Source organism: Panthera tigris, chromosome D2, assembly GCF_018350195.1.
Source record: "Panthera tigris isolate Pti1 chromosome D2, P.tigris_Pti1_mat1.1, whole genome shotgun sequence".
NCBI lineage: Eukaryota > Metazoa > Chordata > Mammalia > Carnivora > Felidae > Panthera > Panthera tigris.
This window is the reverse complement of record NC_056670.1, coordinates 28,857,816-28,881,790: the sequence shown is the minus strand read 5'-3', so window position 1 is coordinate 28,881,790 and position 23,975 is coordinate 28,857,816. Positions and strand designations below refer to the sequence as shown.

At 40.1% G+C, this 23,975-nt stretch overlaps 1 protein-coding gene across 1 annotated transcript; it reads left to right on the top strand.

The window, feature by feature from the left end:
• Nucleotides 1–1,403: 1,403 nt before the first annotated feature.
• On the top strand, nt 1,404–23,191 carry PBLD (phenazine biosynthesis like protein domain containing). Its single transcript, XM_007095765.3, has 9 exons — nt 1,404–1,487; nt 11,960–12,059; nt 12,417–12,515; nt 15,273–15,382; nt 15,466–15,495; nt 17,978–18,066; nt 18,331–18,509; nt 21,170–21,232; nt 22,342–23,191. Exons 1-9 carry the CDS (start codon nt 1,404–1,406, stop codon nt 22,452–22,454), a joined length of 867 nt encoding a protein of 288 aa, XP_007095827.1. The 3' UTR covers nt 22,455–23,191.
• Nucleotides 23,192–23,975: the final 784 nt, after the last annotated feature.

Sequence of the window (23,975 nt, the reverse complement as noted above, 5' to 3'; positions counted from 1 at the left end):
GAGAACAAGAAATGAATGTTAGGATATTTTTTTAATGTTTATTTTTGAGAGAGAGAGAGAGAGAGCAAACAAGTGTAGGTGCATGAGTGGGGGAGGGGCACAGAGAGACGGGGACAGAGGATCTGAAGTGGGTTCTGTGCTGACAGCAGTGAGCCAGATGAGGGGCTCCAACTCACGAACTGTGAGATCATGACCTGAACTGAAGTTGGATGCTTAACGAACAGAGCTACCCAGGTGCCCCTCTTTTTATTTTAAATGTTTATTTATTGAGAGAGAGAGTGAGAGGGCAAGAGGGCACAAGTAGGGAGGGGAGAGAGAAAGAGGGAGAGAGAGAGAGAGAGAGAGAGAGAGAGAGAGAGAGAGAGAGAGAGAGAGAGAATCACAAGCAGGCTCCACACTCAGCACAGAACCCAATGTAGGGCTTGATACCAAGTGTGCACTTGGATCACGACCCAAGCCGATATCAAGAGTCTGATGCTTAACTGATTAAGCCACCCAGGTGCCGATTTTTTTTTTAAATTTAAACAAAGCATCCCCTAATTTGTGGAATTTTTAAAAAATTCTGTAACTTTGGGAGAGAGGGATCCATCCATTGCTCTGACAAGGACCATGCTTTGTAGTAAAGCAAAAGAAACACCCAGAATGTTAACAGAATTTATCTCTAGGGAGTAGAAGTACAGATTTTTTACCCCTGCTTTTCTGTATTTTATAGATTTTCAGTAAAGAGAAAGTATTATTCTTATAATGAAAAGCTTTATTTTAATAAATATGTCACATGAGCTCAAAAAAGTCTCCATGTGAAAAAAAAGTCTCCACGTACAGGTTTACAAAATAACACAAAATTAATTAAAGCTTTAGACTCCTTTACTATGTTAAATCCAAAAAAACCCAAAAACTAAAAAACCAAAAACAACAACAACGTTATTGTTGATTTGCATGATTATGGGTCACTCTTTAACTTTCCAAGTTTTTTATAATGAGGATACTTTTTACAATTGGAAAAAAAGCACTATTTTAAAAGGCTTGTGATTCATTGGCAGACTATAAGCAACATATATGCCCCTTGGACATGTCATGTACTTCATTAAAAATATAACCTAAGCTAGTTTGGCTACTCTAACAAAGAATATGATTATGTTCTTAAGTATACATACAGTATAAACATCAATACAAAATTTGAAAATAAAATATTCTATTTATCCAGTATTTGAAAACAAATTCAATTTAGAGACTTAAAAATACTAGGGGATCACCTATCTTTAGGTGTATTAGAGAAATTGTTGACTTTGTACCTGGGAATTAATTATTGGTTGCTTCTGTACACCAAGTAAAACATTAACTTCCTGATTTTTTGCAACAACAAGAAATAAAGCAGGCTACTGGCAATTTGGAGAGCAAGGAAAATGAAGCTCCCTATGTTCACAGTAGATGCATTTACAGCAAAAGCATTTCACGGGAATCCTGCTGCTGTTTGTCTTCTGGAAAATGTAAGTACTTGGTTTTGAAGTGCGGTGCTTAAAATTCTAGATTCCCGTAGAACCAAATATTTCTTAAAAACAACAACAATCAGACCCACCTGTTTGTCTTTGGTTTGTGTTCTTTGTCAAATGATATCAGCGATGTTTATGTCTGCAAGTTGATTTTGACCAAATTATATGATGAGAATGCTTACACCCAGATGCTTTAAGTCTAGAAAAATAAAGACTTACGTAAGGAAGAACTAGAACCTATTAAGAAAAAAAAAAGATATAGAGCTCATTTTTAGCCATCAGGTTTTCATTTAGTGAGCACCAAATGTGAAAGCGAATGAAATTAGATGAGTTTTATGTGACCAGACATGGATGATATTATATTTAACATAAAAGATTTTAGCTGGATATCTTTAACCTTAGCTATAGTTCAGACAATTAGAAATTCTTTTCAGGACCAAGTAAATGAAACATTTTGCAAAGAATTAAGTAATTAAGTGGTAATTAAGCTCTAATGTAGGGAGAACTTTTTTCTTGAAAGTCTCGTTTAAAAAAAAAGTTTATTCATTTTTGGTAATCATTTTTGAGAGAGAGTGGGTGGAGGGGCAGAAAGAGGGGGCGGGGGACTGAGGATCCAAAGCAGGCTCTGCCCTGAGAGCAGAGAGCCCCATACAGGGCTCAAACCCATGAACTGGGAGATCATGACCTGAGTCAAAGTTGGATGCTTAACCGACTGAGCCACCCAGGTGCCCCCTAAAAGTCTTAGTTTAAAAATGGCTTTTGGTTAGGATGAGTATTAACAGAATAGTTAAATATTCACTGACCTTCAGTGCTTTGTGTTGGTACCTGGGTATTAGGAAACAAGCCAAGGAGCCCTTCCACTCAGAGCAGTTAGTGCAAGAGCAGATTGCCTGAGAATTACTTCGAAAACACAGTAAGCATTTGATGATCTTAAATAAGTTTTACTAAGCTGGGCCAAGTGTGTGTTGGAGACTTTAAGTGCAATGAATGTCAAATTGTATATTAAAATCACCCAAGGAGCTTTAAAATTCCTATGCTCAAGTGCATCCCAGAATCTCTAGGGGTGGAACCCAGGCAGCACTGTTTTTTAAAGTTTCCCCAAGTGATTCTATTGTGCTCTCAAGATGAAGAATGGCTGGGGTTTTACTGAGATGGGTGAATGCTGTTGATTGAGTTCTTGGTACACTTGGTACACTTTCTCCCTCAAGCAGAGCAGCAAAATGGTGATGAAAAGTCCTCATCTTGTCCTTAAGGATACATTCATTATGCAACCTTGCAGCTGGCATCTTCCAACCATAAAATGCAGGAAGTAATTAAGTTAATAGGCTTTACCAAGTAACACAAGAGCTTGGGAGGATTATTGAGAGAATGATTAACAACCAGATTCTAAATCGTGAACTTTCTTTAGAAATAATCTGGCAAACAGCTTCATGTCAAGGAATTGTGGAAATGAATGAAATTGCTTAAGAGACTTAGTGTATTTGTCGCATGTCCTCATGTAATCTCCTCGAAGAGTTCTGAAAATAGTTTCTAGTGATTTATATACTCAATTTTCACCAAATGACAAGAATTAGCAATATTCTTCAATTTATTCCTTTTACTTCCAGTACATGCACTACACACCGGAGCCTTTTTCTCTCTCTTCAATTATATTTTACATGTTTTTTATATATTTGGAAAAACCAGGACATAAAAATTTAAGCAGAGAACTTAGCATAGTTCAAAGCAATATGCTTCAGTAAGAATGGAAGAAAGAAAAAGAAAATGAGGAAGCCCACGATTCAGGGATGCTCTCCCAATTCATTTCCGGGCTTTGGACCTGTGGGACCAGGCTAATTTGGTGGCCTGCCAGAGACAACTGAATAGATATCTAAAGAATAGTTTGCTAGTTTCCTATTCTGTGGTCTGGGGAATCCTGTTCTCCTAGAGGCTAACTTGGCACTTTTCTCAATTCATAAGCAATAAAAATTAGAGTGGAAGTATAAACTGTGGTTTATGCCCTTGGATTCTTTTACCCATGGTTGGACACAGTGGATACCTGAAACACCTAGAGAGAACACAAATAAACTTAGGAAAATATCAGAGACAAATAACTGTTAAACCTTGTAATGTTTCCCATAATTTGGTCAGTGTTTAGCCTGTCATTACTGTATTCTACAAATATTTGTCCATATCTGCCACGAGCCAGGCTTTGGGGTAGGGACAGGAGGTACAAAGTTGAGTAAGTTTGCCTGCCTTTGAGGTGCTCAAAGTCTAGTGGGAAAAACAGACATGTAAACCTGATCATTATTCAATAGTTACCACAAAGGCTAAAAGATCTACAAGAGGGACTCAGAGAACAGAACAATGTTGGATTTTTCAGATGGGAAACTACTTCAGATTTTAAGTGAAGGGCTTCAAAGGGATGTTCTTTTTTGTTTTGTTTTGTTTAAAATTATTTAAAAATGTGACCGAGATGAGACTAATCGCAAAAAACTTGGTGGGCAAGGGATACAGGAGTACTGATGCATAGGGGCACCTGTACCCCAATGTTTATAGCGGCACTCTCAACAATAGCCAAATTATGGAAAGAGCCTAAATGTCCATCAACTGATGAATGGATAAAGAAATTGTGGTTTATATACACAATGGAATACTACGTGGCAATGAGAAAAAATGAAATATGGCCTTTTGTAGCAACATGGATGGAACTGGAGAGTGTGATGCTAAGTGAAATAAGCCATACAGAGAAAGACAGATACCATATGGTTTCACTCTTATGTGGATCCTGAGAAACATAACAGAAACCCATGGGGGAGGGGAAGGAAAAAAAAAAAAAAAAGAGGTTAGAGTGGGAGAGAGCCAAAGCATTAGAGACTGTTAAAAACTGAGAACAAACTGAGGGTTGATGGGGGGTGGGAGGGAGGGCAGGGTGGGTGATGGGTATTGAGGAGGGCACCTTTTGGGATGAGCACTGGGTGTTGTATGGAAACCAATTTGACAGTAAATTTCATATATTAAAAAATAAAAATAAAATAAAATAAAATAAAATGTTTCTGAAATTTCAAAAAAAAAAAAAACAAAAAACTTGGTGGGCAGACTAAAGACAAAGTAATTGCTCTTTGAGCTGTTTCAATACTTGATAAAAGACTTCTGGAAGGAAAGCAAAAAAAAAAAAAAAATTCTGGCTAACAACATTCCAAGAGCTTCTAGAATATTGTAAAGTTTCTTTTGTTTTCCTTTCTAGACAAGTCCATTTAAAGAATTTTCACGCGAGTAACTTTTAATGCTGTACATTAGCTGAAAATAAAAACTGATTAAGGGCTAAATGGAATATGGAACAGATAATTGAGAAAAATATTGAAAAACTTAAAAACTTGATGGTGTCCTCAAATGCTGGACAATCAATTTGACAATAAAGATCATGTACAGGTATAAAAATGTATAGAAACAATATTTTAAAAAATGAAACAGATATTTTACTTTGATAGCTGTGTAACAACTACAGGAATTCATGACCAAAAACTTGAATCGGTCAGAGGGCTATGGTAGTGATAAGGGGTGATATGCTGTTTATTCTTTTGTAAAACAGTGTTAATTAATGAAAATAACATATCAATAGGGGTAGGGAGCCTGTAATTATTCTCCTTCATATTCTAACAAAGCCTCAAGTTGTTTTGTTGTTGTTGTTGTTGTTGTACGTAGGTGCTGTTTGTGGGTGTATGTTTAGGGTGGGGTTTCTCAACAGTGGCAGAACTGGGTAGTTCTTTGTAGGGTGAGGTTGTCATCTGCAGTGTTGGCCGTATCCTTGGCTTCTACCCACTAGATGATAGCAGTCTTCCCTTTTCCCTATCATGACAATAAAAAATTGCCCCCAGTTGAAAACCACTGTTTCAGAGGATCTTTTAAACAGTCTTTAATATTTGTTTTGTTTGTTTTAAAAGTTTTTATTTATTTTTTTTAGTATTCTCTATACCCAACATGGGGTTTGAACTCATGACCCCGAGATCAAGAGTCGCACATTCTTCCATTTGAGCCAGGCACCCCTAAACAGTGGTTTATTCTTGAGTTTTCCTGTTAAAATTATCTATAAAAACAGCTTTGTTGCGTGCCTAGAATATACATTTATTCCAATTCAGCTGGCATCTCCTGGCCACGTACCATGTGCTGGACACTATGCCACAATCAATATAATATTCACATATATACATATGTGTGTGTGTGTATTCTTTTAAACACTAACCCAAACATTTCCAGGGACAGTAAGGAGGATTGGCTTTGCACTTTTAAAGAGGAATGCTTCATTTTAGTTCCTAAACAATTCGCTGTTCCAGTTTTCCTGGTTAAATTTAGAGGGTAACGAAGGCTTCTTTACAGCTTGGTGTGTTATGTATTTAAGGAAAAACAAGTATACAGCACTACTGTGTTCAGTTCAGTTTGTGCTTTAACTCATGTGGGGAAGCTTATGACGCAGTGGCCATTTCCAAACCTGGTGCCCTTCCTTAGAGGATCACTGGCTCTGTGTGCCTCTACCGGGTCAGAGGCTCCTGGGGTTTCTCAGGAATTCCAAAGTCGTATCTCATTTTTATGGCCAGAAAAGGGATGAAGAGTGCAGAGAAGATTTTTCTAGGCCATTGAAGGGTTTTCTCTTGCCCAGTATTTGAGGGAAGAGAGAAATGCAAGGGAGGAGACGCTGATGTGGGAATTTCTACATCACTCTCTTCTAGCACATAACCCTCAGCTTTGGAAGCAATGACTTCAGGCAGGTTCAGCCAGATACTGTGCTAAATTGCTTTTTATATGTTATCTCATTTTATCCTTACATCTACTCTAAGAGTAGGTCTTATTATCCCATTTTACAAATTCGAAGACAGAGGCAGAGGAAGGTTAAGTAATTACCTAAGTGGCTGACTTCAGGATCCCCACCCCAGGTCTGCCTGACTGCACGGCCCATGCTTTTAACCCATCATACTCATCACCACAGTAGACATGTTCTCCCACGGCACCCCTTACTTCCCAGTTGGTAGCATGCATCACTCTTGAAATTCATTTAATGCCTGTCTTCCTCACTAGACTGCACATTCTATGAAATCTTAACCTATTCTAACTTGTTCTATTACACATGGCCTAGCACATGTCAGGCACTAAATAGCTATTGAGTGAAAGTAAATCTATTAATTAATTAAATTATGGCAAAAAATCTCTAAGAGTTCTAGCTAACAACTACTGATCTTTTATTCTCATTGGTGAGGTGGGGTGGGTGGGGTATGCAAGGTGAGTATGAGCTTTGGGTTCTATGATGGAGCTGGAGAGACTAGGCACCCATAAGAACCATCAGGAACAACCAAAGATGGCCTACAGTTTGAGTGCTGCATTGTGTGGACATAACTTCAAAATATGAAATACAAGTGCCTCATAAGGAACCTCCTGTTTCTTCCTGGATGATTTACAACTTTCCATATCCAAGTGTGTTTCCTTTGTTGGGATCCATCTACAGCAGAGGGACAAATGAACTGGGAACGATAGCAGGACTATCATGTTTTGACTGTCATGTTTCTAAGCTGCCACAAGATGGGAGTATTTTAAAACTTTGCTCTGATTTTCTGATCATTAATGTTTGTGGGCCAAATGGTGAGGATACCTTAGTGTCCCAATGCAGTACACTGGAACTCAGAAAAACAACCCTGCCTCTGTTTTTGCTGTTGGAAATTTGACTCATGAGATTGCCAAAGGGAAATGGATATTAGAGGAAGAGAATTAACAGTTGTTGGTGTGTAACCTTGATGTGCTGCATTTGAAAATAAACAACTTTAGGGTAAAATGAAAAAAATTATTAGAACAAAAATTCAGTTTTTTGAATGAATGCAGTCTCTTCTAAAGCTCTCAAAGTTGAAACAACATTAGCCCTCTCACGATTCACCATTACCTTGACCTTTTGTTCCAGTGTAGAAATTCAGCTGCCTGAATTTGAGAGCTGCTACTATCAAACTTTCTACAGTCTCTGGTCCTGCAGACAAATAACAAGTGCATTTTAAGTGTCCTGGGACAGAAATTAGAGCCACAGAAATTCAAATTGCAATTGGTGCAATACATCAAGGTAGAGAGGACTAAAGAGCTGACAGTCATGAAGTGTGTGTTCTAGCTGATGTGCAAACAAGCCCATTTGCAAAGAAATCTATTACCAATAGATGGTGAGCTTGGCTACAATGTGGGATGCTTTAATGAATTTTGAGACTCTTGTTGTAAAGGTAGAGGGAAGAAGTAGACAAAGAAAGGAAGGATGAGGATAAGGAGTTTGGCCAGATCAGATAGAGGAAGGATTGGCAGGCACCACAGGTTCCTGCAGCCGCAGAGGCAAATCTGGAAAGACCAGCACAGTCTTTTCTTTATTACGCCTTCAATCACCACTGAGGTCTGTACTAGGGAATTAGTTGGCTCCCAGTTTCTCGAGGGTGTTGTATGCACAGACATGTGGGCCAGTTTCCACACAGAACATTCAGTGGACTGCAAGAAGTGCTCCTTTTAAAAAAAAAATTTTTTTTAATGTTTACTTATTTTGAGAGAGAGAGTGCAAGTAGGGGAGGGGGCACAGAATCCGAAGCAGGCTCCAGGCTCTGAGGTGTCAGCAGAGCCTGAGAGGGCTCAAACCCATGAACCGTGAGATCATGACCTGAGCTGAAGTCAGATGCTTAACCTGCTGAACCACCCAGGTGCCCCTGCGAGGAGTGCTTCTTAACATTGTTGCCTTATTGGCTGGGATGCCCAGCAGACTCACCCCGCCCCCACTCAGGTGGGACTACTTACTCTCTGGGCCCACAGGTGTGACAGGTGTTCATGCCATTTCATTACTACCATCCTAATTCTCCTTGCCTCGGCTCACGGAATCCTAGAGTGTCAAGGAGTTAACAAGAACAGAAGTGAGGTCAAGTGAGTTGCCCAAGAAGCATCCCCAGTATAAAGCTCTTTGAACAAACTTTCCTGTCCAACTCACCAAAATTTGTCCTTTTCCTAAGTCTACCTCATAGCTTCATCTTTAAAGTCCTAGAGTATTGGGGTACCTGGGTGGCTCAATCACTTAAGCGTCTGACTTCAGCTCAGGTCATGATCTCACTGTTTGTGAGTTTGATCCCCACATCCAGCTGTGTGCCTGGAGCCTGCTTCAGATTCTGTGTCTCCCTCTCTCTCTGCCTCTTCCCAGCTCATGGTCTGTCTCTCAAAAATGAACAAACATTTAAAAAAAATTTTAAAAAAGTCCTAGAGTATTTATTGTCAAAATCTATGTGTCTCAATTATATACTCTCTGGTGTTGCTCATTGTTGCTGCGTCTGTCTTGATTCCCTGCAAGATGCTAACCCCATTGAACATGGGTCCATATCTTATACACCAGGGTTTCTCAAACTTTAATGTGCACATGGATCACTTAGAGATCTAGTAAAAAAAAAAAAAAAAAAATGGAGATTCCAGGGGCACCTGGCTGGCTCAGTTGGTAGAGCATGTGACTCTTGATCTCAGGGTCATGAGTTTGAGCCCCATGTTGGGTGTAGAGATTACTTAGAAATGAAAATCTTTTTTTTTTATATTTATTTTTGAGAGAGAGAGCAGGGGAGGGCCAGAGACAGAGAGAGAGAATCCCAAGCAGGCTCCGTGCTATCAGTGCAAAGCCCAACACAGGGCTCGAACTCACAAACTGGGAGATCATGACCTGAAATGAAATCTAGAGTCAGACACTTACGAACTGAGCCACCCAGGCACCCCCAAAATAAAAATCTTTAAAAATATGAGGACTCTGATTCAGAAGGTCTGGGGTGGGGCCTGAGACTCTGCATTTCTAACAAATTTCTTCAGTAGTGGTGCTGATGCTGCTGGCCTAGCACAGCACTTGGTAATTGAGTGATTTCTGCCTTCCCTGAGAAATGTTGCAAGAATCCATCTTATCTGATAGACATTGTTTTTCCTGTTTGCAGTGTGTTAAAGGGATAATAATAGTTTGTCTTTGTTATGGAGAGGAAGAGAAGTGTGGCTGGTTAAAGCATGGGCTTTGAGCCACTCAAAATAAAAGCTAACATTTATCAAGTAATTACTATGTGTTGGGCACTGTGATGAGCACTTTATGTGCATTATTCGATTTAATCTTTTGAAAGGAAAATGTTAACTAAAACACAAAACCATTGTGTTATGTTTGGGTTTTCAGGCAATAAATACCAATTTCTTTTTTTTTTAAGTTTATTTATTTATTTTGAGAAAGAGAAAGAGGGAGACAGAGAGTGAGAGGGGGAAGGGCAGAAAGAGAGAGAGAGAATTCTAAGCAGGCTCCACCCTGTTAGTGCAGAATCTGATGTGGGACTTGAAGTCACGAACCACGAAATCATGACCTGAGCTGAAACCAAGAGCCAGGTGTTTAGCTGACTGAGCCACCCAGGCATCCCAATAAATATCAATTTCTTAAGTAATTTCTCTTTCTATAGGACTACAGAGCATCTATAGGTTTTGAATACGGTGTTCCTTTAAGAATGGCTTAGTAAGTCCGCTAGGATTTTTATATTAGCTGATAGTTTAAAAAATAACCACTATTTTGTGCCTTATATGAGTGTGTGGAAAGTGTTTCCAAAGAATGTGCATCAACTAAAAGAGAATGGGTGTTTAATTTACATAAGTCAGATAAGTGAATTATGAATTTATTAGTATAAAGTTGTAAATCTTATTTCTGGGTTTCAGGGGCTCAGGAATAGTACATTTGGCCAAAGCAAAAATACATTTGTCTTGAGACTTCTTTAGAATTTAAATCTAACTAGTGAGCATTTGTTGATTAAAAAGTTTATTTTCATTCTCTAAAGGAAAACGCATATTTCTGACCCATTTTTTTTCTTAAGAGGAATGTGTGTGTGTGTGTGTGTGTGTGTGTATTTTATGTGTCTCTACAGTAACTCTTTCACTTAAGTACTGTTGTCTATTTTAAAGTTTGCCTATTTATTTTGAGAGAGAGAGCAAGAGAGAGCACACACGAGCTTGATCAGGGGAGGGGCAGAGAGAGAGGGAGAGAGAATCCCAAGCAGCCTCTGTGTTGTCAGCACAGAGTCCAATGCGGTGCTCGATCCCGCAAACCCGAACCATGAGATCATGACCTGAGCTGAAATCAAGAGTTGGACATTCAACCAACTGAGCCATCCAGGTGCTCCTGTTCTCCTCATTTTTAAAGGTGTGGAAACTGAGGCTCCATGAGATAAGTGACTTCCCCACTCTTGCACTGCTACTAGGACCTGACCCAGGATACAAATTCACATTATTTTTTTAACCATTTTCTGAAAAATTAAAAACTTACAGAAAAGTTTGAGAATGGTACAATGAATATCCATATACCCTTCCTCTAGATTCACTAGTTGTTACCACTTACAAAGTCCACACTCTTAACCACTCTACCATTTATTAGGCATATTATGACCTTAGGATATTACATAACCTCTCTGTATTTGATTTCGTTATATACAAGTAAAAATATCTATACTGAGGGTTTTTTTTAAATTTTTTAATATATGAAATTTACTGTCAAATTGGTTTCCATACAACACCCAGTGCTCATCCCAAAAGGTGCCCTCCTCAATACCCATCACCCACCCTGCCCTCCCTCCCACCCCCCATCAACCCTCTATACTGAGGGTTTTTAAAATGAAGATAAAGTGGGGTGCCTGGCTGGCTCAGTCAGTACAGCATGTGACTATTGATATCAGAGTCATGAATTCGAGCTCCAAGTTGGGCATAGAGGTCACATAAAAAACAAAATAAAAAGGAGGATGAAGTGAATAATGTATTCTTTCAGCAAATGTTTAGTGAGCTCCTACCATTCTGGGATGAATACAGAACATTGTTCTAAGCCAGGACAAAGCAAGGTAGCACATTGTATGCCCTCATAATATCCCTTCATAATGTCCCCTCAGATGGTGGGAGACAGACAGCTAAGGGATACACTGGGTAAATTCAGGTGGCCTAAGCACTGGGAGGAGACAAAGCCTTTAGACACAGTGGTCTGGAAGGCTTCCTGAAGGAGGTGAGCTCTGGCCTGAGGCCTGACTTATAAAAGGAAATGCATGTATAAATGGGGGCAGAATGGGCCAGCCTACCCAGAGTGCATGCTGAACATCTTTTTATTCAACAAGAAAGGAAGATTGTGAAGTTTCTCTTTGTGGAGATTATTTAGAAGAGAGTATAGGCTCTCAGACAGATTAGATAATAGTCTGATGAAAGATAGGCCAGGCCAGTAGGTTTTCCAGAGTCTGTTCCAGCTCTGAGCATCTACAACCTATGAAGGGTGCTACAAGCATAGATTTCTGAGAAACAACCTTTGTAAAAGTATCTGGACTTCCTTGGCAATTATTTCCTGTGAAGTATGTAACTTCTAATATTAAAAAGCTATATCATTAACTAATGGCAGTTGCTGTCCAAGGAAGTCTGATTTGTTTTTCTGGAATCTCAATAAACTTTTGTTTCTAATTTAGAAATTGGATGAAGACATGCATCAAAAAATTGCAAGAGAAATGAACCTCTCTGAAACTGCTTTTATCCGAAAACTGCACCCAACTGATAACTTTACACAAAGTAAATATGCTTTTTTTTTTTTTAAAGCCATTCTTGAATGATACCAGAAGCTGCTTTTCCAGTGGGGAATGATATTTAAGAGAGATGCCTATTTACTATTTGCATGCAGATAGGAGAAGAGCAGGGGGAGATTCTGATTTAGTTTTCAGTTCATCTCGGGGAGCAGGTGTTGGGTGATTTGAACATTTCAGCTCCAGATCAGCACTGGGGAGCCTGACGATGCTGGCCTCCTTCATTCCTCCTTTCAGCTATTAATCATGCTAGGGAAATATCTAGAAAAGAGTAAGAAAATAAAAAATTTGTGACCCACTTGTATAGGAATGATCTCATTTCTCTTTGGTTTTTCTTCCTCTGAAGGTTCCTGCTTTGGATTAAGGTGGTTTACGCCGGCGACTGAGGTTCCTCTCTGTGGCCATGCTACCCTGGCTTCCGCAGCTGTGCTGTTTTACAAAATAAGTAATGTGATTTTCTTTTATGAACCCATCATTTAGCAAATAGCCAATATTTAAAAAAATTCTCACAAAGTCTTTGTGATGAATCAAAGATACTGGTATAAAGACATCACAGAATCTATTTCATGCAATTCGGTACACCAAAACAAAAACAGCCCCCGAGACTTTGGCCTTCCTGAATATGTGCCAGGCATGTTGGAAAGCCATGGTCAGTGTTCTCTAGAATGCCATTTTATTTTGAAGAGGAGTTCTCTGGTCTCTGACCAACACAGCGGGTGAGCTTGTGAGACACAACAGGCATCTCACATGATGTGATATCTGGGAACCATAAGGCACTTTTTGCTCTGAATATGTCCCCACCCACATTGAAATTCATTTTGCAAGAGCAGCAGCTGCTGCTGCTGCTTCTTTCTTCTTCTTTTTTTTCTTCCTTCCTTTCTTTTCTTTCTTTCTTTCTTTCTTTCTTTCTTTCTTTCTTTCTTTCTTTCCTTTCTTTCTTTCCTTTTTCTTTCTCCTCCTCCTCCTCCTCCTCCTCCTCCTCCTTCTTCTGTAAACTGTACACCCAATGTGGGGCTTGAACTCAGGACCCCGAGATCAAGAGTCACATACTCTACAGACTGTGCCAGCCAAACGCCCATCACAAGAGATTCTTTACTCTGAAGATTCATGAGCCCTGACCATACACATTTACCTTTTGAAGAGATGATGCAGGACCTCAATCCTACCAGTTTTCATCCTAGCTACATTTAGTGTAATAAAGGTCAGGGCTTTGTGGGAAGGGGTAGGGGAGAGATGCCTAGAAATGCCCTAAAAGTGGAGATGGAAGTAGCCATGAATAGGTGTAGACAACAAACAGGAAGTTAAACAAGGAAATACACAGGACGATATGACAGAGGGTAACTGTAGTGAGTGCAGAGTTGGAAAAGGAGGTTCTCTGGGGAGTTACTTGGATGGAGGTGGTAGGGAAGGTGTTACAGGGCGAGTTTCCCCAGGAAGTGGACTCTGAGACACACTGCATGCCGGAAGAACTGCGGGCAGTATTCTTGGGATCAATGTTTGTAGGGGAGTAAAGAAAGTGGAATACAAGAGCGAGAAGGTGAACTGCAAAGTGGTAGCAACAAAGAAAGGCCTAGGCCAAATCCACAGGGAGGTCTAAAGCTGCCAAGGTTCTTTAAGTAGTATAGTTCTAAATAGAAGCAAAAGTTTAGGCCTTTGTACCTTCCATTGACCAGCCTCCAATGCCCAGAAAAGCAGCATGACCTTGGGTAAAATAGCTCTACTCACCCAAGGGCAATTCACAGAGTGGGACTCAGCTGAGAGCTGTCGGTCACCAACACCTTCCACAACCCGGTTGGGGTTGGGTGAAGGGGGAGAAAATCAAGCCTTCAGGCTGTACCTGAGAGCAGATGCCTCCTTAAATTTGTTCCTCTGTATTTCCTTGCCTCACCTAGTCCTTGCCTTGAGAGGGGAAGGTTGAGTGAGATTTTGGACAACAGCATGCACTAGAGAAGGGACCTTCAGGCTGAAGAATATGAAGCCATCTGTACAAAGAGCTAGACTGTGAGAAGGAGTCAGAGGTAGCAGCAAATGCAAAGCCCTTGAGATGCAGCCTGTATACAGGAGTGGCTGGAGCTTCTTGGGGGTGACTGGCAGGAGATAACATTGAGAGTCAGGTCAAGGCTCCTCTACAATGTAATCCATTATATGTCTTAAAAAGACAATTTTGGTTTCTGTGGATAGGGGACAAGAACCCTTTTCCTGAAGGCAGGAAAGTATCCTGAAATATTGTTTAGGAACTCAGTCTTGAAAAGTAGATTTTACTGAAGTTGGATTGAGTGTCTTTTGAAACCCCACATTGGTTGAAGTGAGGCAGAGACTTGGAATAATAACCTTCAGATCCCCCATAGGGTGGTCTTAAGGTTATATAAGTTATGAAAAGGTGCTTTGTAAATAATAATGTATTCCACCAATTATAATAAGAAAAATTAAACTTTGGGTTTTAGAGTATAAATTTTATATTCAGTGAAAGTTAATTGACAATGCCAAATTTCCTTACCTTTTAGATATGGTTAAGTTTCACAGAAATATTAAGGGGGAGGAAAGAATTAGGTCATAAATCTTTGTTTTCACTAAAAATGTTACCCACAATGAGGTCAGATAAGTGGCCCAAGTTGTATCAGTAACATGAAGGCTCAATCTTCAAATGATAATTTTATGTATAGCTTGGTTTATTTAGGGTAAGCTTGATTTGTTCCTTTAGACTGTTGTTCATAATTTGTATATTCTATTTGTATCCCTTTGGCATATCTTAGACTAGTATTATTTGTAACTCTATAGTGTATATTTAAAAATCTGCATTAGAAAACACTATTGCATCCCTATGAGGTAGGTTTAATTTTTACCCCATTTTATTGATGAGGAAATGGAGGCTTAAGGAGGTTAAATAGTTTGCTCAAAGGCAGAGTTAGTAAGCTAAAAGAAGCTGGCATTTGAAGGCTTGCAGTATGATGTCAAGTCCAATCAGTTATATTCTCGGTTCTCAAGTGAGAGTCCAGGGATGCCTTTCTCTACTCTGGACCACAGTAAGGCAAACTTGGACCCCTCCTAATGGGAAAAGGCAGCACTGCCACAGAATCTAGGGAAACACAATAGTGATCAAAACAGATATGTAAGTATATAACAAAGTTTATTTTCCTATTTCTTGATTTTCTCTCAAAATTCCTGTATAATTGACAAAAGTAAGACTCTTTTTTTTGGCCAGAAAATGTGAATAGCACTCTAACCTTTGTCACTCTGAGTGGGGAACTAACGGCCAGAAGAGCACAGGATGGTATCATCCTGGATCTGCCTCTTTATCCAACTCACCCCCAGGTAAGCTCTAATTATTGCCATGAACTGTATACAACTGACAGCTTGCCTGTTTTACAACGGTCTTGTCTCTTCTCCTCATCTAGGACTTCCATGAAGTGGACGACTTGATAAAGGTTCGTGAAAGGAATTAAACTTAAGCTCATGTGATCTGGTCATTTGAACATCTGGTCTGATCTGTTGTTTGAACACAAAGGATCAGTAGCCTTTGACCCCCAAAGATAGGCCTTCTATCAGTGTAAATGTTCCAGTCTAAGCTTGGATGAAGAGTGCGCAGTGCATTTGAGGTGTGGATTTTAATACTGAATGTTATTTGGTGAGAAGGTTGAGCAATTTTCCCTGACCCTTCATTGTCAGTATTAGCTTCCACGAAGGTAAGGGGAGGACAGACTGCTGTGTGGTGGCTGAGAGAAAGAAGAATGGAAGCTGCCTGGCAGGGCGATCCTAATTTCTGTGGTGGAGAATGAAGCTGAGGTCAGGGAGCTGTGCTTTGATGGAGAAGGGCAGGAAAGTCTGGGTAAATTGAGACAGAAGGCAAGATTCAGAGTCTGCCTTCCTCTGGAGGTCTATATAGGGGTGGGTCTTAATAACAAGAATAACAATAATGATAATAAACATTTTGGAGAGTCTCCCTGTGCAGTACCAGGTGCTAATAAGCATTTCACATGCAATATCTCCTGTAATTCTCACTGTTCCCCAGTGAAGTAGGCACTATGGTCATCCTGTGGAGATGCCAGAGGGGCAGAGCAGCTCTGGATGACCAGGTACTTAGTTTGTAGAGAAGGAAGGGACTGGTCAAGACCAGGACAAGGGCTGCAGCGACAAAAAAAAAAACTCTGTAAAATGGCCTTTGTGGGTGCCACTGGGGTGTTTCTCATTGACTTTTCAACTAAAGCATTTATAATCTGTTTAGTGTCTTATATTGTCTATTGTTTTCAAAGAGTAGCAGTAAGGATTATAGATTCTGATTTTACACTCAGCCCCACCTGTGGCTCAGGTTTTGGAAGACAAGCCAAATTCATAAATGAACTACTTTAAGCATGTTGTCAAGAAAGTGGAAAATATTCACAGCATAGACCTTGGTCATGGTAGAAAGAACTTAACCTGGTATCTTTATGCCTGAGGCTCAGCATTTGTAAAATGGGCATGATAAAGAGTTAGTTATAGCGAGTATTGTCATTTTATGTTCCTAGAAACTAACAATAAGATTCTCAGCTGAGAATTAGACTTTCAAATTGACATAAGAATTCATGCAGAGGAGGGTTGAATAATCCTTCTGAGAAACTGAAAGTCCCCAAGAGCAGATGGGATCTGGCTGCAAGAGTTTCCATTTCTAGAGGGACGGACATTATTCAGCTGTGGAAACAGGGCAGACAGTTGAGGCATCACCCAAAGTGGATGGAGTCTTGGTTTTGGGACCTGGAACATCTCAGCCCCTAGAGAAGATTAGAGGACCTGAAGCGACCTAATGATGGTCAGATCACTACTGTGTAATTCTCATCTGCTCTGCCTACAGCCAGTGGTGGTGCCAAAGGGTGACTTGGAGAGGCTTTTCCCCCCTTATAATCTCAGCACTCCAAATCAACAACCAATCACACAAATAATGTTCTAGGATATGAGCAAGATTGTGTGCAGTCTTAGGTAGAGCGTGAATGAAAGTATCTTTAGTTAATGTTGCTATGTTACTGATCCACAGCACACAGTCTGAGTGAAAACAGTGCTTGCCAAACAGAGTAGTGTTAAGGTGAGTGGTCTAGTCCCCACTTTTATTCAAACTGCTGGCCCTGAGTCCTTGCCATATAGAATCTCCTATTTGCTGATGCTGGGACTCCATGTATATTTTCTTTTTTTCTTCTTTTTTAAAAAAAGTTTTTTTTTTTAACATTTTATTTTTTTGAGAGACCGAGAGAGACAGACTGCAAGCAGGGGAGAGGTAGAGAGAGAGGGAGACACAGAATCTGAAGCAGACCCCAGGCTCGGAGCTGTCAGCACAGAGCCTGATGCGGGGCTTGAACCCACAAACGTGAGATCATTACCTGAGCCGAAGTCGGACACTCAACCAACTGAGCCACCCAGGGAGACCACATATATATTTCATTTAATCTTCACAACAATGTTAAGAGGTGGGCCTGAGGCCCCCATTTCTACAGACAGTAGACAGTAGACAGATTCAGAGCTTTGACTCCAGGGCCCCTCAGATCTGGGTCAAGGTGTGTGAGTGTGTGTGTGTGTGTGTGTGTGTGTGTGTGTGTGTGTCCGTCCCTGTCCCTGGGCCTCTCTAAGTCTTCCTCTTTATTTGCGAGGAAAATGCACACTTGAAAGAGTAGAGTGTGGAGGCACATAGTAATACTTGTGAACAATGCCTATCTTTGGCTCTCAGAGGGTAAGCTCAACCCCCTTAAAGGTCTCTGGTCTCCAGGAAACTAGCCTTCCTTGGGCAACACCTTGAGAGCTGAAACTGAACTAAAACTCTTAGGATTGGAGATGTTGGCTATGCCTGGCACACAGGAGATGCTCATGAGAGGTTTTTCCCCATACAGAAGATCAATGATTTGACCCAGGAGGCACTCCTGAGGAGTTTTTGGTCTGTCTCCACAGACTGCCATAGGTGATACACTGGTCCAGGACATCCGCTATTCTCCAGATACCCGAAAGCTCCTTGTCCGGCTCAGTGATACTTACAAGAGGTAAACAAGATTTTTGGCTTTGTCAGCACTTTGGGGAGGGCTGAGAACCCATATTTATAGCTCTGGTTTTGTTTGACTGTGCTATGTCCAGTCAAACCATCATTTATGTAGTCAGAGTTTTGTTCCCAGGTAGCAAGATATTCAACTTGCTTTCCTCCCTGACTGCTGAGCTGTTTGCTCAAGCTGCACCCTATCGTACTTTAGAGAGTCTATGTAGTGGTCTGTGGGATGGGTTTGTCCTAATGGGTCCTATTTATGAACAAGGTCATTTTTGGAGAACCTGAAGGTGAACACACAGAATCTTCTGCAAGTGGAAAACACAGGAAAGGTGAAAGGACTCATTCTCACCCTTAAAGGAGAGCCTGGAGGGCAGAGCCAAGCATTTGACTTTTACTCCAGATATTTTGCACCGTGGGTTGGTGTGGCTGAAGACCCTGTAACAGGTACTTTTTGACTGGGTCCTGGGGTGGTTCAACAATGAAGGAGGAGGATAACAAATAGCTGTTTAAGTGCCCTTCACATGACTTTTCAGGTTGCTTGGGTTTTGAGTTGTTTCTGTTTCCTTATCTCCCCTGCCCCCATTCCTTCACTGAAGTTTCATGTGACAACTACAGAATTAAGCAGGCAGTATAGCAGCCTTATGTCAGACAGTCTGAGTTTACATCCTACTTTCCTAGCTGTTGACCTGGAGCAAATGACTTAACTTTTAAAAATTTCTGTTCCCTCCTCTATAAAATATGAGTATTACCTCATAGGGTTATATAAAGATAATGCATGGTAAGTGCTTAGCACAGTACCTGTCACATAAGTGCCCAATAACTATTAGCTATTTTAATAGTAACGATAAAACTGGCTCCCTGAACCAACACTTCCAGATCTGCCATTTGCAAAATTCAGGGGCTGATGTCCACTACAGTCCCAAAGCCTTTTGTTTCTTTTTCAATGACCAGCCTGCATGATCGCTGACATCTAGATAAGATTTGGTTTTTGAAGGATAAACTCCTGGGTTGTAGGTGGGAAATAGGGACAGGAAGAGCTTTCCCAGACCTACCCCCAAAGTGGGTGGGATGGGTTTGGGGACAGGGTTATTCAAGATCTGCCAGCCGGAAGCAGAGGGATGAAATCGAAGATGGGCAAGGATGTGAAGCTTCCTCCTCTCATGCTCTTTGAGAAGAGTGGGCTGAGGAGAAAAAGAAGGGAATGCTTGATGGAGGAGGCTGGTGGATGGGATGGTGGCTGGGGCAGAAGGAGGCTGGGAAGGAACTTTGAGGCTCCTGCTCTGGTCAGAAGGCAGAGGCTGGAATGGTTTCAGGACTTTGACTTAGTTACTCTCTGAGAAAACACGTGAAATTCAAAGCTCAGCAAAGCACTTTTAAGGACTCAGGAGAATGCCCAATGACATCCAAAAAGTACAGCTCAGCGCTCCCCCATGGAAAAGAAGTTTTGACTGCATTTACACCCGCACAGCTGCTTCTAAAAGGTTTTAATTGGTACAGAGGGCAAGTGTTTTCCCCTGTAATAATGCTTTTCTAAAGTGGGAAGGTCTTTGGACATGATGACCAACCATCTCAGCTTGCTTGGGACTGAGGCATTTCTCAGCCTACAGGACCTTTGGTGATAAAACCAGGACAGTCTTGGGCAAACTGGGATGTTTGGTCATCCTAGGTGGATCCCTCATAACATCTGATAAGTTTTCCTGAAGAAAACCCATCCTTTTTTTCCCCCAGAGACTTTTCTGTCAGTTACTACTTTATTATTTTTTAAAGTTTATTTATTTTTGAGAGAGAGAGACAGAGCGCAAGCAGGGGAGGGGCAGAGAGAGAGGGAGACACAGAATCTGAGCTGCCAGCACAGAGCCCAACGTGGGGCTCAAACTCACAAACTGCGAGATCATGATCTGAGCTGAAGTTGGACGCTTAACTGACTGAGCCACCCAGGTGCCCCTGTCAGTTATTACTTTATATTTTTTTCCTTCATTTTAATATCTATTCACTGATATAAAACTAGGGTACAGTCCAGTGAAAAAAATGTCTCACTAAAAGAAAGTTCTATTGGTACCAAAAGCCTGAAAAAGTTGGCTTGGTGGAAAATTTAACCTTTTGTCATAGTTCCCACTTTTCTTTGCATGTTCATCCTAGGGGGAAGGAGATATTTTCCTTGAAAGATAGAGAAAGATTTATGTGAAGCCCTTGATCTTCCTACCATGTGCTGACAATGAACTGATAGGACAAAAATTAAAACCTGCAGTTTAATTCAAAAAGATATATGCACTTTGATGTTTATAGCAGCTATTTATAGCAACCCAAGTGTCCATCAATAGGTGAATGGATAAAGAAGATGTGATACATGTATATGTGATATGTGTGATACACACACACACACACACACACGAATATTACGCAGCAATAAAAAAGAATGAGATATTTTTCCATTTGCAACAACGTGGATGGACATAGAGGTATTATGCTAAATGAAATAAATCAGGCAGAGAAAGATAAATACCATATGATTTCACTTATATGTGGAATAAGAGACAAAACAAATGAATAAACAAATAAAAAGCAGAATCAAACCTATAAATACAGAGAACAAACTCATGGTTCCCAGCGGGAAGGAGTGGGGGATGGGTGAAATGGGTGAGAGGGAGTAGGATATACAGGTTTCCAGCTATGGAATGAGTAAGTCACAGGAATAAAAGGCAGAGCATAGGGAATATAGTCAATGATATTGTAATAGCATGTGGTGATGGACAGTAGCTACACTTGTGGTGAGTATACCATAACACATAGAGAAATTGAATCACTATCTTATATACCTGAAACTAATATAACATTTTGTATCAATTATACTCAAATTAAAAAATTATAAAAATAACCCTGCAGTTTAATTCAGCCTTCAGAAAGTGTAAAACATAAGAGATACATCATTTGGAGGAGCTTATCCATAAATTCTGTATCTTCGTTTCTACCTCCATTCATAATTCCACACTCAGCTGTGGCTAAGCCATCTAAGGTTTAGTCAAATTGGATAGTTGTTTGTAATTGCTTATAAATTTACCACAAAGTCACTCCTGTTTTTGTATCATAACTTCACTTCTTTTAAGGGTCTGCCCATGCCGTTCTCAGCAGCTACTGGTCTCAGCAACTGGGGAAGAAAGACATGCATGGTACGGCAGGTTTTTTTTTCCAATTTTTAAAACATTTGTGAACTTGAAGCTAGCATTCCTTCTCATATATACTATTTACTTGAAAATGTAATAAAATGTCATGCAAGTTTTTTTCATGAAAAACCCACATGAAAATGAAAGATTTTAAATTCCTTCACCCTGAATCCTCTACTCAGAACATCTTCCACCCCAAACATCTTCCACCTCTGTTCCTCCCAACACATAGACACACTTCTAATACAGTGAGTATCCAATAAGCATTTGTTGAATAGAATCAACAAGCTGTGTAACTTTGGCCCAATGAGGTTAGTTAGTTGAGAGTGGATGATCACCAAAGTTCCATACTGCCATTGCTAGTCATAGGATTGAATCGAAAAAACTGCTTTTGAATTAAGTCCCCTAATGATTAATATATTGCTTGGGTGTAGAGAAAAATAGATTGCAGCCAAGGGAGGTTACACAGTTGCACTAATCAAAGTAGGAGCCTGACCCTATGGGATGGAGGTCTTACTTAGTGGGAGGGTTAGGCCTTAGTGGGAGGGTTAGGGTCGGGTAACTCTGATTTGGGGATGGCAGCTTGTGGTCTAGTTACTCCCCTATGCACTGAACTCCAGGAAGACTGAGGCTGTGCCTCTTGTTTGCCTGACGTGTGGTTGCTTGATAAGCACAATTAGTGAACAAACTCCCTCTGTCCTCTTTAGGCCCAGGAAGATGAGGCTCTCTCAGGAGGGCCAAGATCACCCCTCTTTATCTCCTTAGACTTCTAGTCCATGCCTCTATCTTATCACATTTCCTTGTTTACTCCTGGATAGAAGCAGGGAGGAAGCTATAGGTGGAGTGTATCTGGGACATTACAGGAAGTGATAGAGGAAATGGCTCAGGAAGAAAAGATGTGGAGCTGTGTGTTTTGTGGATCAGTTGTGTTTGTGATTCCTCAGTGCTCAGGAGAACAGGGCAGGGCAGTACTCTGGACAGATGAAGGAATTTATTTTAAACTGAGCTGGGAAGATTCTAGAGCTTATAATAAGAGGTCTTTCACTATGTTATGTTAATTAAAAAGGGTGGAAACAAACAATATTAATTTGTGACTTGTATTATGTTTTCTTTAGCCTTTCAGTGTTCCTGCCGAGGAGGAGAACTGGAGATTTCACTGCGTCCTGATGGACGAGTTGACATTAGAGGTGGCACTGCTATTGTTTTAGAGGGCACTCTGACAGCCTAGAGGTGGTTGTGGTTCCATGCTGCTATTTTGAATGACTAAGTATTTTCTGCGCAAAAAGAAATGTGAGAGGATGCTTTTACCAAATTCACGCAGAAATTAATCCTCATGTTAGAAATAGAAAAATGAAGACATTTTAATGGAAATTTAATAATGCTTCCTGACTAATTAACTAATGGAGTTTCGGCTCTACCCATATTTGAAATGTAAGTAACCAGTAATGAAGACTAATGTCGTCACCTTTGATTAAGACTACCAATCACAGAATGAGGAACAAATTTATGAGGAGTAAGATCAAACCATTTAAACTTAGGTGTGAGTATCTGATAGAATATTTTGCAGACATTAAAAAGACCTAATAACTATGTGGAAATATAGAAAAATATCTCATGATATAGTGCTAAGAAAGGAAATTACAGCGGACTATAAAATGTTAGCAATGTTATGCTATGTCTATGAATAGTATGAATTTATATGGATGAATATGCATCATGAAGATAAAAAGGCAAAAGCTGTTCATATGTGTCAGAGGCTAAGATTAGGAGTCATTTTAATGCACCTAAAAAATTACTCCCTTATTGGGACAGACTCATGTTCAATAACTAAAAATCAGGACATAGAATAACCAAAAACCCCAGAAATTTCAAGAAATGTATGTGTACTAGTGTGGTAGTAAAATTAAATACTAAAAGTAATATAATATCTTTATCTTGATATATAGATTTAGAGTGATAACTTAAAAAGGCTTTGTTCTCTTATTTTAATAAAATTAGTTTTTTTTTTTCAACGTTTTTAATTTATTTTTGGGACAGAGAGAGACAGAGCATGAACGGGGGAGGGGCAGAGAGAGAGGGAGACACAGAATCGGAAACAGGCTCCAGGCTCCTAGCCATCAGCCCAGAGCCCGACGCGGGGCTCGAACTCAAGGACCGCGAGATCGTGACCTGGCTGAAGTCAGACGCTTAACCGACTGCGCCACCCAGGCGCCCCATAAAATTAGTTTTAACATGAATTTCAATTCAGTGACATCTATAATATGGATACCTATAATTGACTTTGGGATGGAGACTTTTTCAAGTCATTAAGTGTTTGTTTCAGGTGATCTCATTGATGGCAATTTTCAGCCATCTCAGAAACTGTAAGCTAATGAGTTAGAAATTCCTGTAGTGTCCCAATTTTTGTCACCTTACTGCTACCATGTTTTCTATTTTTATTTCTTTTTGTTAAGGCATGTGACAGTGAATTTATTATAGCAGTAATCTTGATTTTCCCCTAATTTCCAACGAAGTAAACAATTCCCTAGCTTCAGGGTTTTAACTTAATGAGTAACTAGGGTTTTAACTTAATGAGCCACACATCTCACAGTTTATCACAATTCATCAGTATGACACCAAGGGTGAGAATCACTGGAGGGTTTTCACAGAGTGTACAGTTTTCTCAACCTGGGACTGAATTGTATGAATGATTTTATATAAATGCATAGTTGAAAGGGTCTGAATTTTATCTCCCAAATATATGCTAAGT

Bases quoted from the DNA above. Each gene is read 5' to 3' on its own strand.
- PBLD (XM_007095765.3), top strand. From the start codon at position 1,404: ATGAAGCTCCCTATGTTCACAGTAGATGCATTTACAGCAAAAGCATTT. The intron at 18,067-18,330 runs GTAAACAAGATT...TTTATGAACAAG, and splicing joins CTCAGTGATACTTACAAGAG to GTCATTTTTGGAGAACCTGA. The intron at 18,510-21,169 runs GTACTTTTTGAC...ACTTCTTTTAAG, and splicing joins GGCTGAAGACCCTGTAACAG to GGTCTGCCCATGCCGTTCTC.